The following is a 17,500-nucleotide window of genomic DNA, read 5'->3' as shown; positions in this document are numbered from 1 at the left end:
ATTGCAGCTCCTTTATGACTTAAAATAGATGGTCCTTAAGAGTTGTTAGCCAGCCTAGAGTTGGTCAACTAAATTTCATTGGTTTGGTCGTCATCCAACAGACTCATGAACTATCATCATCAGGACTGTATTTGAGGCTTTTCCAGCTTGTTAGGACCTGCCAAAATTTGCGCTCTGTTAGCATAGCCTTGACCCCTGGAGAAGTCAGAGTCAGCTGCGTGTCAGATGTGTCAAGATACAGAATCCAAATAGGTCTTTAGTGGATGTTAATTATAGCAAATGAAATAAATGTCTTAAAGATTTTTTAAAAAACCATAAATGTCAAATTCCAGAAACATTACTTGGAGAGAATAAATTTGATGAAATGTATTTTTCGTAAGAAATGAAACCCGAACTCTTATGGTTGGTTTGGCATTTGTTAAATAATGCTGAGAAATTGATCTAATTCAGACATTTTCTGCTTTTAGAAGCAATAAATTCATGGAAAATATCTCTTAAGGTGGATTGCTGTAAAGTGAAACCCTGGTGTTAGATTTGGACATCACTGGAAACTAGTGGAGAAAGGTGCTGAAAAGTGACACAGGCCTTTTTGTTAGGCAGCCAGTGAGAGGACTAGTGAAATGGCATAAAGTCATCGGCTTCTTGTCCTTTGTCGTCCTAAAATACTTTATAGATGTGGTCTCACCTTTGTGTGGTCGTTGCCTGCCATCCGTCTTCCTTGTAGTCAATTTATTCCTCAGTTTTAGGTCAAGGCTACATAGTAAGTTGGTGATAGCACTTTAGCATAAAAGTCATGATTTGATGCCTCCATAGTCATTCATTTGCATTACTTCTTTGCAAGCTACTCAGCAGCCTTTCAGCCCACAAGAGAGGATTGAGGATGTTATGCAAAGGAAGATTTAATAGTAGTATTTGAAGCATTTTTCAAAAATACTTTAAACACCCAAGAGAAATACTTATGGAAATGAATCAAGCCTGCACATAAAATCAATTCAGATAGTTTAGCACTTCAGAGAAAATACTGAATAATCAATAAACATTTATTAAGTGCCTACTTTGTGCCAAAGAGTCAAGGAAATAGTTTAAAAAGCCTGGCTGTTCCTCAGAATATTGTGAGGTATAGAAAGAATCATGTAAATTAAAGTTTTAAGATCAGCACTTGAGCCCATTTTAGGCTCAACAGCATTATTAAAATTTGTAAATATAATTTAGCAGGGGGTGGGGAACTTGTGGCCTTCTAGGTCCTTGGGTACGGCCTTTTGACTGGGGCCAAGTTTTACAGAACAAATCCTTTTATTAAGGGGATTTATTCTCTGAAGTTTGGATTCAGTCAAAGGGCTGCACTTCAAGATCTAGAGGTCCACATGTGGCCATGAGGCTTGCAGGTTCCCTACCCAAGTTTTAGATAATAACTCACCTTTATTTGATGCTTTGAAGTTTACAAAGTAATCTTAAGACAGGTGGGATTGTGCAGGTTTTCAAAGTAAAGATCCCCATTTTGATGATGAAGAAACTGAGGCTTTAGAGATAAAGTGATACCCGTGGTGATGCAGCCAGAATCATGGAATGCTAGAATTACGTGGGACTGACTTCAGTCATCTTTTCTAGCCCATACCTGAAGAGAAATATCTCCTGCAACATCCCTGTGGAATGGTTACCTGATTCTTAATGATCTCCAGCAAGGGGGCCTCCCTATCTTCCAGGGCAGCCCATTCTCTTTTTTAACAACTCCTTTATTATTTAGAAGTTTTTTTCTTATTTCTAGTGTAAACGTTCCTTTCTGCAACTTATACTCATTGTTCTTTTAGCTCGGGGACTAAACATAACAAATCTATCCCTTTTCCATAGGAAAGCCTTTTAGAGATATGAAATATCTATTAAATCCCTCCTAAGTTTTCTCTTCTTTAGGCTAAGCATCCCCAGTTCTTTCATTTGATCCTTCTGTGATAGGATCTCCAATATTCTCCCTAGTCACCCATTTTTTGGACATATTCCCACAGGCCTTGAAGTGTGGTACTTGGATCTGAACATAGTGTTCAAACACAGGCGTTTTCTGACCTGTGTAAGGTGCAAAAGGATTATCACATCCCTGTTTTTGGGTACTATGTTTCTCTTAAGGCATTGTAGGAGCATTTGCTTTCTTTGCTGCCATATTGGAGTGTTGACACGTAGAACCTATAGTCCACTAAACTTTCCAATCTGTTTCAGACTACTTCTTCATCTTGAACTTGTGAAGTTTGTTTTTTTTTTTTAACTGAAGCATAGGACTTTATTTTCATCTCTGTTAAATTTCATCTTATCAGATGAGGCCAACTGGGTCTTGACTTTGTCCTCTACAAATCTGATAATCATACCATCTCTGCCGTTGACCAAATCAGGGATTACAGTACTATTGTAATACTATAGAACATCATAGGGCCCAAAACAGATCCCAGGGGCATGTTTTTAGAGATCTTTTTTCAGCTGACGTTGGCTTGTCTTTTTGTTGGATCATTCAGCCAGTTCTGAGTGGTATATAGGGTGTTCTGCTGGGGGACTAGTACCTCTGGTGTGAGGGCTTGCCATCAAACCCTTTTGAGGGCTGTTCATCCACCTTTCATATCTACCTATCACTGAGCTCTCACCTGTGACTTCAAAAAGCTGTAACATGCATGGTGGCCACACCCCAGTAAAATCCTTTTGGTAGACAGGCTAAACCAGGTTGAAGGTAACTGACAGGCCTCAAACCCATCTGAATTAGGGGGATGTCTACCCCAAGCCTGTCAAGACTTCCCTGGCAGAATGGTCTGATGAGAATAGTTTGTTCCAACAGCCATGAAGGTGGCTCAAGCAGGTGCTGTGGAGTGCTTAGTCAGACATAAAAGATGCCAGGGTCATTCACTGTATCCCGGGCCATTGCCAGTCATCTTGATTTTTGTCTTGCCACTGGACCTTCAGTGATTCTGGAAGAGAGAGTGATGCTGATGACTTTGGAACTCTGCCTCCCTTAAATGCAATTCATGATCAAGTCAGGATCTCACCCTCATGATGTCATTGCCCTCCTCAAAAAGAAAAGATGAACAACAACAACATGGTAGAATTTTGTCAGAAATTGAAGTTCATCTTACCAGACTATGATATGTAGACTTAGATTTTCCCTCCTTTCAAAAAAAATTAGGACATTTGTCCTTTCCTCCCCACACCTTCCAGTACTCTCTCATCTTTCAAAGATTTTTGATACCCATTCAGCAATCACAACTGCCAGTCCTTTCAGAATCCTTTATGTAGGTTCTCTCCCAGCCCCACTTCTAATTCCAAACTTTTCCACCTCCTGGCTGATAGTCTGTCTTACCCTGGTGATGTCTCCACTCCTTTGGTCTCTTTCTCTGATTTATGAGTTCCTGCTTGGGACCATCATTTCAGGAAACACTCAAAACTGTGTTCACTTCTGTCCTGGCTCCACTCCTGATTCTTAGTACTTTTCTACCATTTGTCCCTCTTGCCTGCCCACTTTTATCAGTTGTCTTCCCCCATTGAAACAGAATAAAAATAATAGTTGAATAGTTCTGCCATCTCTCCACTGACTGTTTTTTCATCATCTTGTCTACCCCAAGCAGAGGTACTAACCCTGCTTTGATCTTCCTTTTAAAGAAAACACAAACCAACAAAAGTCACTTTGATTTTTCTTTAGCTAGTAAGTGAATTGGTCTTAGATGTATTAGTAGCCATAAATTTGTGTAAGTGTTGAATCTAAAACTTGAACCCAGGTCTCTCTTAATTGCAAGTCTGATGTTCTTTTCACCAGAGCTTTATAGAGGTAGATGGTATCAAAATGTTGGGAACTATTTTAATTTATTTTTCAGGTAAATCGGTTACTGGAAATTGCTGACTTTGGACCCTCTGATGAAAAAGATTTGACACCAAGTGATCCAAGGTAAATAGCCTGATATTTCCTCTCATGCTTAGCCTCAATTGAAGGCTGCTTTTATGTGTATGTGATGTTCCTAACACATGATATAACTTCCTGTTGTACCAGAAGTGTAATCAAAATACCCCTTGTTAGCATATATGTCTATTGTATGAACTTTTCAAGGCTTATGATTTTATACGATCTTAATAATTTTGCTACATTTTTAGTATTTTCATGTGGTATTCTTTCAATTTACATTGTTATAGTTACTATGTATATTGTTTTCTTGGCTGTACTTCACTCTGCTTAAATTCCTATAGATATTTCTATGCTTCTCCACATTCATCACATTCAACATTTCTTACAGCAGAGTAATGTTCTGTTGCACTCGTGTACCATAATTTGTTTAGCCATTCCCCAGTTGATGGGCATGTACTTTATTTCCAATTCTTAGTTATCACAAAGTGTTTCTGTAAACATTTCAGAGTATACAGAGACTTTTTTCTTACTGATTGCTTCCTCGTGGTATAAGCCCAATAATGGAGTCTCTGGTTCAAAGGATATGGACATTTTAGTACTTTATTTGCATAATTCCAAGTTGCTTTTCAAAATAGTTGTACCATTTACAGCTCCACCAACATGTATTAGTACACCTATCCTTCTACAACTTTTCCACCATTGACTTTTGCCATTTTTATCATTTTCGCCAGTTTGTGGGGTATGAATTACACTTTTTTTTGCTTTGTTATTTCTGTATTTATTATCTAATTTTTCTTTACATGGCAATTTAAATCATTGTTATACATGAAAAATATTTCAAGTAAAGTGAAGAGATATATGTGTGTATGTATGTGTGTATGGTATATATGTATATGTATATATAATATGAAGTAGTATAGATTTTTAAAAATTGAATAGTTTATTTTTTCCTCAATTACATGTAAAGACAGATGATTCTTTTTTTTTTTTAATTTTGAGTTTTGAATTCTCTTCCTCCCTCCCATTCCTCTCACTGAGAAGGCAAGCAATTGACATAGGTTATGTGTGTAGTCATGCAAAATGCATTTCTATATAAGACATGTTGTGAAAGAAAACAGACAAATTTTTTAAAAATAAAGGAAAATGTCTTTGATCTGCATTCAGGCTCCACCAGTTCTTTCTCTGGTGATGGATAGCACCTTTCATCATAGATCCTTCAGAATTATCTTAGATCATTGTATTGCTGAGAATAGTTGAGTTATTCACAGTAGATCATCTTACAATATTGCTGTTACTGTGTACAATGTTCTCCTGGTTCTGTTCATTTCACTTTGTATCAGTTCATGTAAGTCTTTCCAGGTTCTTCTGAGAGCATCCTACTTGTCATTTCTCATAGGACAATAGTATTCCATCCTATCATATACAACAACTTGTTCTGCCATTCTCCAATTGATGGACATCACCTCTAATTCCAGTTCTTTGCCACTACTAAAAGAGCTGCTATAAATATTTGTGTACATATTTTTGTTTATCTCTTTGGGATACACACCTAATAATGGTATTGCTGAGTCAAAGAGTATGCATGGTTTTATAGCCCTTTGGGCATAGTTCCAAATTATTCTCCAGAGTGGTTGAATCAGTATACAACTTCATTAGTGTTTTAATTTTCCAACATCTCTTCCAACATTTCTTGTTTTCCTTTTCTGTCATATTTGCCAATCTGATAGGTATGTGGTGGTAGCTCAGAGTTGTTTTAATTTGCATTTCTCTAATGAATACTGATTTAGAGCATTTTTTCCATATGACTATAGATAGCTTTTATTACTTTCTCTTAAAACTGCCTGTTCATATCTTTTGACCATTTTTCAGTGAGAAATGGCTCTTATTTCTGTAAATTTGATTCAGTTTTCTATATATTTGAGAAATGAGATCTTTATCAGAGAAACTTACTGTAAAAATTTTTTTCATGGTAATGATTACTATCTATTTCCCTTTATCCTATTTTCCCCCTGTTTATCTTACTCTCTCCTTTCACTATGTCCATTCTCAAAAGTTTTTTGCTCCTGGCTTTTACCTCCTTCCTTCTATTAGCCCCCCTTCGCCACTACCTCTTCTCTTATTCCCTTCCCCTCTTTCTGTATGAGAAGATAGATTTCTATATCCAACTGAATGTGTATATTATTCCCTCTTTGAGCCAGTTCCAATGAGAATAAAGTTCACACACTTTCTCCCTGCCCCCAACTTCCACCTTCTTCCTCTTCACTGTAAAATCTTTTTCAAGCTTCTTTTATGTCGATAATAATTTAACCCATTCTATCTCTCCCTTTGCCATTCTTCCAGTGCATTCTTCTTTCTCACCCTTTAATTTCTTTTAGATAATCATCTCATCATATTCAGCTCACACCTGTGCTTTCTGTCTATGTGTACTCCTTCTAACTGCCCTAATAATGAGAAAGTTTTTAGGAGTTACAAGTATCATTTTTCCATGTAGGAATGTAAATAGTTTAACCTTAGTGAATTCCTTATGATTTCTTTCCTGTTTACTTTGTTTATGCTTCTTTTGAGCCTCGTATTTGAAAATCACATTTTCTACTCAGCTCTGGTCTTTTCATCAGGAAGGTTGAAAGTCCTCAATTTCTTTTCATTATCCATTTTTTCCCCCAAAGAATTAAACTTAGTTTTGCTGGGTAGGTAATTCTTGGTTGTAATCCTTGCTCTTTTGCCCTCTGGGATATCATATTCTAAGCCCTCGGATCCTTTAAGGTAGAAACTACTAAATCTTGTGCTAGACTGAATATGGCTCCACAATATTTGAATTGTTTCTTTCTGGCTGCTTGTAGTATTTTATCCTTGATGTGGGAGCTCTGGAATTTGGCTATAATATTTCTGGGAGTTTTCATTTTGGGATCTCTTTTAGGAGGTGATTGATGGATTCTTTTTATTTCTATTTTGCCCTCTGGTTCTACAGTATCAGGGAAGTTTTCCTGGATAATTTCTTGAAGGATGTTGTCTAGACTCTTTTTTTGATCATGGCTTTCATGTCATCCAATAATCCTTAAATTATCTCTCCTGTGTCTATTTTCTAGGTCAGTTGTTTTTCCAATGAGATACTTCATTTTTTCTTCTCTTTTTTTCATTCTTTTGATTTTGTTTTATTGGGGGTTTTTTTTGATGTTTCATGGAGTCATTAGCTTCCACTTGCTCAGTTCTAATTTTTAAGGAATGATTTTCTTCAGTGAGCTTTTGTACCTCTTTTTCCATTTGGTCAATTCTACTTTTTAAGGAATTCTTTTCTTCAGTGGTTTTTGTACCTCTTTTTTCATGTGGCCAATTCTGCTTTTTAAGGAGTTTTCTCTTTAGTCAATTTTTGTATGTCTTTTTCTCTTTGGCCAATTCTGCTTTTCAAGGTATCCTTCTCATTAGATTTTTGTGGATCTTTTGCCATTTGGCCTATTTTGTTTTTTTAAGATGTTTTCATCAGTATGTTTTTGTGCCTTCTTTACCAAGCTGTCGGCTTTTTTTTCATGATTTTCATCCGTCACTCATTTCTCTTCCCAATTTTTCTTCTACCTCTTTTACTTAATTTTTAAAATCTTTTTTGAGCCCTTCCATGACCCAAGGCCAATTTATAGTTTTCTTTGAGGCTTTCGACAGAGGAACTTTGACCTCTTCTTCTGAGTTTGTGTTTTGATTTTCCCTGTTCCCGTAGTAACTTTCTGTAGTCAGGATCTTTTCTACTGTTAGCTCATTTTCCAGCCTATTTCTTGACTTTTAACTCTTTGCTGAAGTGGGGCTTGGCTTTCCAAGTGGAGGGGTCTCTGTTGCAAACTTCAGGTTTTTTGTGCAGATGTTTTCAGAGGGGACCTGTAAGTTTTTAGTTCTTTCAGGGAGGTGTGATCTAGGGAGAGGTGTGTTTACCACTCTCCTGTACTGTGCACTAGTCTGTGAGCAATCACAAGCACTTTTGTACCCTGGAACTGTGACCAGGATCCCAGCTCTCCTGTGGTTGCAAGTTCTGTTGTGCTAGTGTTCCTCCTTGCCCTGGGACTGAGATTCAGGACTGTGACCCAGATCCAAATATGGGCAAGGTCCTGCCCCTGGTGCTCACAAAGGGACTCCTGTAATCTGCTTCTGATTAGTTGTCAGACATTCTTACCGTCTGTGGACTGAGAAGTCCAGAAGCCACCACTGTTGCCACTGATTTAGTTGCCCTGAAAGCCTGCTCCTGGTTTGCTGGGGCCTTGTCTGTGCTAGCGTGGCCTGCATTGGACTGTGCTCCACTCTAATCCTGGTGCAATAGACCTTTCCTGCTGACCTAAGTTGTCTTGGGCTGGAAAATTGTTTCACTCCATCCTTTTTTGGGTTCTGCTGCTCTGGAATTTGTTTTGGGGCTATTTAAAGGTGTGTGGAGAGGTTTGGGGAAGAGCTTAAGCAAGTCCCTGCCTTTTTCTCTACCACTGTGGCTCTGCCTCCCTTCCTGATCCCTTGAAGTGATGTAGATTGTCATCATGGCCTGTCATAAATGTGCAAGAGCTTATCTGAAAGGATCATAGCATAATCCCCCTATGTGCCTAACACTTAATAGTGTTTAAAAGTTGGGTTGGCCACTTGGCAAGGGTGGGAGATGATAGATAGACAGCTACATGCATAGATACTCTCCTTAGCCTCTCAGTATCAGGAGAAAGTAAGGATGGTCTCCAATACATTGAGTAAATCTTTGTTGTGAACATCTAGGAGAACATGGTTGTATAATTGCACAGGAGATAGGCATGGGTGGGTTGTGATCTACTTTGTACTTGGGATACACAGACAAAAATGAAATAGTCACTCCCTTACATTCTGTTTGGAGAGACAACTTGTCCATGTATAGATATAGATAGACACACACACACACACACACACACACACACACACACGTAAATTAGACAGGGTGATTTTTGGAGAGAGGGTATCAGGAGCTAGGAGAATTAATAAAGGCTCTATGTTGAAGTTATCATGTTGAGTTATCTTTTTTTCTCTTTTGTTAAAATAACTTTTTTCTATTTTTTAAAAATTACATTTTAATTTTTTTCAGTGACAGTGTACCTTCTTTCCTTCCATCTCATTCCTTTCCCACTCCCATTGAGAAAGAAAAACAAAATTCCTATTGCAAAGGTGTATAGCCAAACAAAATATTGTCCATATCTAAAAATATATGTCTCATTCTACACTCTGAGTCTGTTACCTGTCAGGAGGTGGATAGCATCATGAATCCTGTGGAATTATGGGTGGTCATTGCATTGATCAGAGTTCCAAAGTCTCTGAGAGTTGTTTGTCTGTATAGTAACATTATTTGCATAAATTGTTTTCCTGACCTCCTCTACACAGTTCCATAAAAGTCTTTCCAGATTTCTGTAAAACCATCCCTTTCATCATTTCTTGTAAGTACAACAGTATTCCATCACATTCATCTACCTTGTCTGGTTCAGCCATTCCCCAGTTGATAGCCTGCCTCCTAGTTTCCAATTCTTTGCCATGACGTTGAGAGCACCTGTAAATATTTTTGTACATATAGGTCTTTTTCCTCTTTGGTCTTTTGGGGATATGAGCCTAGTAGTTTTATTAATGGGTCAAAAGGATTTACACAGTTTAGTAAGTTTTGGGACACATTACAAATTTTTTTATGCAACAGCTGAATAAGTCCATAGCTCAACTAATAGTTCATTAATTTATTTTCCCACAGCCCTGCCAGAATTTTCTATTTTCCATTTTTTGTCAACTTTGCTAATCTGTGTGAGGAGGAACCACAGAGTTGATTTATATACGCTTTTCTAATTATTAGTAGTTTAGAGCAATTTTTCATATGGCTGTTGATAGCTTTCTTTGCAAAGTGTCTGTTCAGATCTTTTGACTATTGATGAATGGCACTTATTCTTATAAATTTGAATCAGTTCCCTATATAGCTTAAAAATGAAACCTTTATTAGAGAAACTTGCCACAAAGATTTTTTTCCTTCCTTACCTGCTTCACATGAGTTATGTCTTAAAAAAACTTAGGGATTTTAAGACTTGAAGGTGAGGGGAATCATGCATAGGTTTGGAGACAGGATATGGAGTGTCTCTTATAATAGAAAAAAAAATCAATTTGTTTTGGAGAGGGTGTGAAGGAGAGTAGTAAAACAGATAAGGTAGACTGGGGCTGGGTTAGGGGTTTTAAATGCTAAATAATTTATATTTGCTCCTGATGAAATTTATTGAGAAGGGGAGTGTCATGACCAGACCAGCCCTTTAGGAAAATCACTTGAAGCTGGTGATGGATGGATTGGAGTGCTGTGAGACTTGAGGCAGAAAGACCAGTTAATGAGGCCATCGCAGTAATCCAGGTGAAGAGTGATGGAGAGGGGCAGCTTGGTGGCACAGTAAATAGAGCACCAGCCCTGGAGTCAGGAGGACCTGAGTTCAAATCCAGCCTCAGACACTTGACACACTTATTGTGTGAACTTGGACAAGTCACTTAAACTCAATTGCCCTGCCTTCCCCCCTCCAAAAAAAAAAAAAAAAGAAAAGAAAAATGATAGAGACCAAAACTGCAAGTGTATACATGGTGAGGAGGGAACAGATGTAAGATTGCTATGGAGGTAGAAATGACAAGATTTGAAAACTGATTAGATATGTGGGGTGAATGAAAGTGAGGAATCAAGTATAACATCAAGATTGAAAACCTGGGTGATAAGAAGAATGCTGGTGCCCTTGATAGAGAAGCTAGGAAGAGGGATGGGCTGGGGGAGGGGAGGAGTTGAAGATACTGAGTTCCATTTTGGACATGTTGAGTTTGAGGTGCCTATGAGGACATCCAATTTGATATGTCAAGGCAGAAACTTTTAAAAATAGATTTGAGAATGGATAGGTAGATAAAAGTGTAATTCTTTATTTTAATTGTCTTTTTCTGCTGTCACCATTGGCAGGCATGTTTAATAACCAGCCTTTCAAATAGCCATTTGTTCTGTGAGAGTTATGATCAATGTCTGCTACGGAGAAGAATGTTAGTCTCATTTAATTCCCAGCTTTATGAACTCATCCTTCATCAGTAAAGAAAACATGGAAGATATTTTGGTGTCTTAAGCTGTTGACACTTATGTGTGAAAAGCTCAACACCAGAGGTTGATTTTTGCTTTTTTGATCTACAGAAACTCAGGAAGTTTGTCTACTAAGCTATAGAGGGATTTCAACTAGGTTCGGTGGAAGTAGTACTTACATCAACATAAGAATGAGTCTTTGTCCTTAAAATTATTAGATCATAGATTTAGAACTGGAAGGGATCTTCAGGAACCACCTGTCTAGTCCAGCTCCCTCATTTTACCAGTGAAGAAATGAGGGCCCAGACAGGTGATATTACTTACCGACCCAAAGTCATATAAGTAGTAGTAAGTGAAAAGTCAGGATTCGAGTCACAGGCCTTTTGTCTCCAAGTATAGTATTCTTGCCATTGCATCAAAGCAGATTGTTAAGTCTGGGTTTTGTTTTTTAAGCTTTTAGAAAAGGCAATTATTCAAATGGCTAGCATAGAACAGTAGTAACAAAGTATTCCCTCTAAACATTCATGGAGGGTGGAGTAGGCAGAGTGGGCATAAACTTAATATACAATGCAAGTGAGGAATAGTCAGTCAACAAACATTTATTATGTACTTATATATGGCAGGTATCATGTTAAGTTCTAGGGATACAAATACAAACAAAAAGAAAGCTGGTCTCTGCCTTCAAGGACATTTCATTCCTATGGAGGAAGATAACATATAAAAGGGATATGAAAAGCAAGGATTGGGGGAAGTGGAAAGAGTACATTGGAGGTGGAGGAGCTGTATCTGCGTAAGGGCATGATGGCATGGCCGCAAAGTCCAGATAGTCAAAAGTAAAGCCAGAAGCAGCATGAAAGAAGCCTGGCTGGGGCCCCTCCCCAAAACGTATACGCTGGGGGGAATTCACTAAGGGGAACAGGAGACTTACAGAGTAGAGTTCTAAGGTCAGAAGGAAACTGAGGCATAGAGGCAACATCTAAAGAATCTGAAGCAGAGCCAGTAGAGAAAACACTGGTGGGGAACCTAGGTTAAAGCACGTCAAAACTGTAGAACGGCAGGGCTTCCATCTTCTTTCTTTTTCTAGGGAGCCCTTACAAAAGTCATACCCTTACATGGTTGCCTTTACCCCATATGGATAATAAATGACTTTAAGCTACATTCTGAACATTTTGCTTTCTTGTATCTCATAGGTTGTTAATAATGATCTCTAGGGCAAGCAGTAAAGTGCCCATTCCTTCCTTTATTCTGGACTTTTCTAGCTAAAGAGAAATAGTACTTTACAATACAAGCAGCCTCCTACAGATCTTGTGGCTAAGGCTGATATTTTTAATGGTAACACTAAAGTGAATCCAGTGGATTTGAGCTCAGTAATCGTGTGTATTCTGATTAAAGACAGGGTGGTTTCCAGTCATTAAAAAAAAAAAATTATGTTCTAAGTGATACTGACTTTCACGTACTATTGTAATGGTACTTTCTTGGCAAAAAAAAACCAAAAAAACCAACACAACAATACCAGTTGGCTTCCTGTGATATGTTACTTGCTGCAATGCAATTTATGACTACCAAATGATAGAGAAAGGAGAAGACAGCAATTGCTAGAATTCTACATCCAGGTGTTTTCAAAATGCGTTACTAATAGCTTTTGTTTTTATTTCATTTCTGAATATGTCGCTTTCCCGTTTTCTACTGAGTGACCTATCCCTAAAACAAAGAGAAGAGGAATTGAGTTCTGCAAAACTAATCAACATACCAACAAAGTCTAACAGTATATACAGTTCCATGCTCATTTAGTCCCCTAGCTGTGCATGGAAGAGGAGGAGGTATATCTTTTAGTATAAAAGGGACTGAGTGCATAATTTGGGATTGGGGTTGCCTTCTTTTTATCCTTTCTGTCATACCACATGCATATGTGAGTGGCTGTGTGGAGCCCTTTCCCTCAGACTACTAAGAAATGATCTCTTCAGCAAAAAAGAATTAAATCATACACTCTTAAACCACATGGAAAACACATCCTACAATTACAGCCTAGTGTGTTGTTAAAGCATCAATTCTATTGGTGATCAGATGAGACACATTTTGTTTATAGCCAGTTTTCTTTCATGTTGTATCCATATAGTAGGGGCTTAATGGCTTTGAAAGGGGAGATAGCATTCTCTCTTTCTTAGCTGCTCTTGGTTGAGTACCCTTCACGTGAATGGGTAGTTCTGTTTGTTCAATTCACTTGATTCATCTGGCATGTATAAGTGCAAAAATTCATTTGGAGTGCATTTAATGAGGTATTGAATGGCTCTGGAGAAATGTCCTCAACAAAATCACATGTATGGTCATAAAGTGCTCAGGCTGATTAACTCTGAAGCAAAAGTAAGGGCATAAAAATTGTTAGCTTTTTTGCTACATTTTTGGTTCTTCATTACAACCCTAAGTAGTGTTTTATGAAGGTATGTGCATAAATGGGTTAATATGTAGACTATTTTAATGTGGATATTTAAAGAGACTTTATTATGCTGTTCATAGATGATTTCCTCTTTTTTTTTTCTTTAATTCACAGTGAACTTAAAGCTTCAGGAGCCTCTGTATCATCTCATGTGTCAGAATCCACCATTCAGCCAAGTCTCTTTGGAATTGACCATGAGGCACTCCACAAACAGATAATGGAGTACAAAAGAAACAAAGGGAAACGGCAAGAAAGTGTAAGTGTTGGAAGTGCTGAGCAAGAGCAGGAGCAGGTATCTATGCTGCAGAAGCAAATGAAGAAGAAAATGAAGAAGGCAAAGCATCCCATGGATGATGACATTACCCCCCAGGAATATTTTCTCAACAGATATTATGATAATCAGCTGGACAAGGATGATACATTTTTTGAAGAATATAAACCAGAGTATGAACTGCAGGAATCATTAGAGAAATTAGAGTTAGAGGATAATAATGTTTGTAAGGAGCAGAGTTCTTTAACTACAGGTCTTGGAGAAAATAAACTTAAGAAATGTTAACTTTTCTGACAGTTTTTAAAAAAATTTGGTTTGGTTTGCTATTTAACATTAAACTGGTCCTAAATATCTACTCCTGTGCTATCATTATGCACATTATTATTATGTGCATTATTATGCTCCTATTTTGAAAATTAAAAGTACATTTTTCCTTTTTCAAAATGGGAAGTTGGTTAAGGAGACACATCAAAAAATTCAGGAAAGAGTAAAAATTAGTTGGTTAAGAAAAGAAATCAGTTATTTCTTCTGATCTAAACTAGAATCTGGTTTATTGCCATCCCACCATAGGGTTCATTGAGTGTCTGTAGCTCATTTGTGGATTTAAGCCTGTTTTCCTATGTAAGGAGGACTTAGAAGATTGCTTTCTCTCCTTTTCCCTCTCTGTTGTCTTAATCATTGCAATTGAAAAATATGTTAAGTGCTTAGTTATGTATAGTGCTATGCAGAGGGTATTCCCCAGAAGAACCCTAGCCCTGATAAGAAGCTTTCTTAGTAATACAAGGACTTTAAAGAAGCAACTCTTCAGGTGGTAGTATAAACACATGGAGCCAAAGATGAGCTGTAGCAGAAAGAATGATAAACTTGGAATGTAGTTCTATGTGACCTTGAGCAAGTTAATTAACTTCTCTGGGCCTCAGTTTCCTCAGTTGTAAAATGAGGATGTTGGACTAGATCTCTAAAAGCGCCTTCCAGCTTAAGACCTTTGATCATAGAGAATATTTTAAGCCCAATTCTCAGTTGAACTCTCCAAGGTGAGTAGTATATCTGCTGAAGCTCTATTAGAGAGAAAATTGTTAACTTTTTGTCAGTGGGAAGAGAGGGAGAGCCAAATTCTCTTGCTTCAAAATAAACTTAAAGGGGCATTTGGATTTACGCCACCCTCAATTTAGGCTGACTAGTTGGAAATTGGGCTTAACTGATAATAATAAAATTGATTAATTGATAATAGTTAGAAAAAATAATAAAATATATCTTCTAGTATTAAAGAGACTGAGTGCAGTTTGGTAGGCTTTCAAGACCACTTCATTTCTGCTCATCTGTTCCTGAGAAGTAGCTTGTTATTTTAAACTATGTGCCCTGAAAATAATCTCTCATTTATAGTTTATTGTTACCCTGAAATTTCAGAGTAAGTTGCAAAAATGCCTATTATATTTTATGAGTTCGGGCATTGCACATGCTTTGAGTTTAGACTTAAACATTCTCTAAATTTTTGTTGCCTGACTCTCCAAACTTTCACATTAGCCTAACTTTGCATTTAATAAGATGAATTGTTGATGGTAATGCACTTTGCATTGAAGAGACTTTGTGCATGACTTCAGAAATAAGGAGTGAGTAGAAGTCATGAGATAGAATACTTTTCCTTCGTAGCCACAGACCTATTGATTCAAAAGAAAGGTGATTACCAGATTTCAAATACAGGGAGTTCATTGAATTGAAGGGAGAAATAGTAAAACTATAATGTCAGGGATCTCAACAGCCCCAGTTCAGATCTAAGCAAATCTAAAAAGATAAACAATAAAAATTGATGATCAGAAGGAAAACAGAAAGCCAGGGAAAAATTAAAAATGATGGAAAAATTAGTGATGATAGACCCCTGGCAATTATTGAATGAGATCAGAAGGAAATTTACATGCTTCTAAATTAATAAAAACATCTTTACAAACACTGACAATGTATTGGGGTGTAAAGACCTCATCAAAAATGTAAGTACTCATTATTTGACAAAAACTACAGGGAAAACTAGGAGGCAGTTTGACAGAAATTAGGTATAGACCAACATTTCATGCCATACACCAAAATAAATTTCAAATGGATACATGATTTAAGTATAAAAGGTAACATCATTAGCAGATTAGAATAGTAAAAAAAATTACCTTTCATATCTATGAAAAAAGTTTATGACTTCATCTTAGTGGGGAATGACTAATGTAATGGAATGTTATTGTATCATAAGAAACAATGAAATGAACAGTTTCAGTGGAAACTAGGAAGACCTCTGAACTGATGCAGGATGAAGTAAGCAAAACTAGAAGAACAATTTATACAATGACAACAACTTTATAGAGGAAATAATTCTGAAAGACTTTGGAAAACCTGGCAATGCAGTGATTAACCTTAAGTCCAGAGGACAGAAGATGAAAAAACACTACCTATTTCTGACCAAATGGACTTAAATTGAAAAATGGCCAAATTTATTTTGCTGGATCATACATATTTGTTATAAGGGTTTGGGTTCTTGTTATTGTTGAACTGGGTGGTACAATAGTAAGAAGAGATAATAAATGCTTGTAAAAATAAATATTTTAAAAAGGAAATAAATGTTAGTTAATTGAAAAAAAGAACTTGAGAACTTGACAAGAATTTGACATCTTTTAAAAATGTATATAGGATCATCCATGCTTTAGATCAACTCTCTAAATAAAAACATGGCACATCTCAACAAATACCATGAAGATTAAATTCTGGATGTGTTGCTCATAGTATATGACGGTCTCTTTGGCAGATTTTCCAAAGGCTTTTATAGTTCATGTTAATCCAGCAACATTGTCCTGTTTCTTTGCTTACTTAGTCATTTAAGAGAAACAAGATAGAGGATTATACATTTTCTCTCATCTCCAAAATCTCTCAAAACTCTTCAAAACAGAAATTATGCACCAAAGATAAAGCATTTTCAGATGTCTCCATGGTCTAGAACAATCAGAATCCATAAGAAGTTAAAAAAAACCCACATGATTTGACTTCTACATAAATTGAGCTCACTTAGCACTTCTCCCTGAGCTCCCACACTGCATTAGCTGACCCAAGGACTGAACACATGGGCTTGTAAGAAACACAGGAGAGGACAACTGATTAGGAATGCAAATAAACAGAAGTGAAGAACAATCTAAAAGAACAGAAGCAAAAAACCAATAACCTTAAAAGAAAATATGCTCATTATGCAAGTAAAACGTACAATCTCAAAGACAAGGTGGGTAGAGATAACCTAAGCATCATAATTCTTCTAGAAGAACACAACAGGACAAAAGACTTTTTAACACCATAAGGCAGTAATAGAAAGAACTACCCAGAACTTTCTTCATGGAAAATGTAATACCAATTGAAAGAATTTTTGATCATCTCCAGAAAACACCTGACTACAAAGTCCAGGACACAATTGTTGAAGGTAACAATTCAGGGCAGCTGGGTAGCACAGTGAATGGATCACTGACCTTGAAGTCAGGAGGATCTGATTTTAAATCTGGCCTCAGACACTAAGTAGCTATGTGATCCTGGGCAAGTCACTTAATCCCAATTGTCTCAAAAAAAAAAAAAAAGTAAACAACACAATTCAGAATCATCAAGCTATGAGGAGAAAGGCCTTCAAATACAAAAGAAAAGAAATTCAAATAACACAAGATTATTCTCCACCCACCAGAAAATGTAGGAGGGAATGGAATAATGTATTTCAAAGAGCAATGGAGCTCAGGATGCAGCCCAGAGTGACCTACCCTGCAAATCTGAGCATACTCATTAATGAAAAGAATGGATATTCAGTTTAGAAAAATAAAAAGGTATTTGAAATATTCTTAGAAAGAATATCAGAACTAAAGA

General features: G+C 37.0%; 1 protein-coding gene across 1 annotated transcript in view; it reads left to right on the top strand.

Annotated features, from left to right (window-relative positions):
- Window positions 1-16,355, top strand: part of LOC118833500 (putative ribosome-binding factor A, mitochondrial) — a 28,068-nt gene extending 11,713 nt beyond the window's left edge. Inside the window, exons 6-7 of the mRNA XM_036740856.1 lie at window positions 3,843-3,913; window positions 13,471-16,355. Of these exons, the coding sequence (XP_036596751.1) occupies window positions 3,843-3,913; window positions 13,471-13,912 (513 nt within the window). The 3' untranslated portion in view covers window positions 13,913-16,355. The remainder of the gene's footprint in view (window positions 1-3,842; window positions 3,914-13,470) is intronic.
- The last annotated feature ends 1,145 nt before the right edge of the window (window positions 16,356-17,500 follow it).

The sequence above is a fragment of the Trichosurus vulpecula genome, chromosome 1 (assembly GCF_011100635.1).
Source record: "Trichosurus vulpecula isolate mTriVul1 chromosome 1, mTriVul1.pri, whole genome shotgun sequence".
Taxonomy (NCBI): domain Eukaryota; kingdom Metazoa; phylum Chordata; class Mammalia; order Diprotodontia; family Phalangeridae; genus Trichosurus; species Trichosurus vulpecula.
This window is presented reverse-complemented; position numbering and strand designations above follow the sequence as displayed.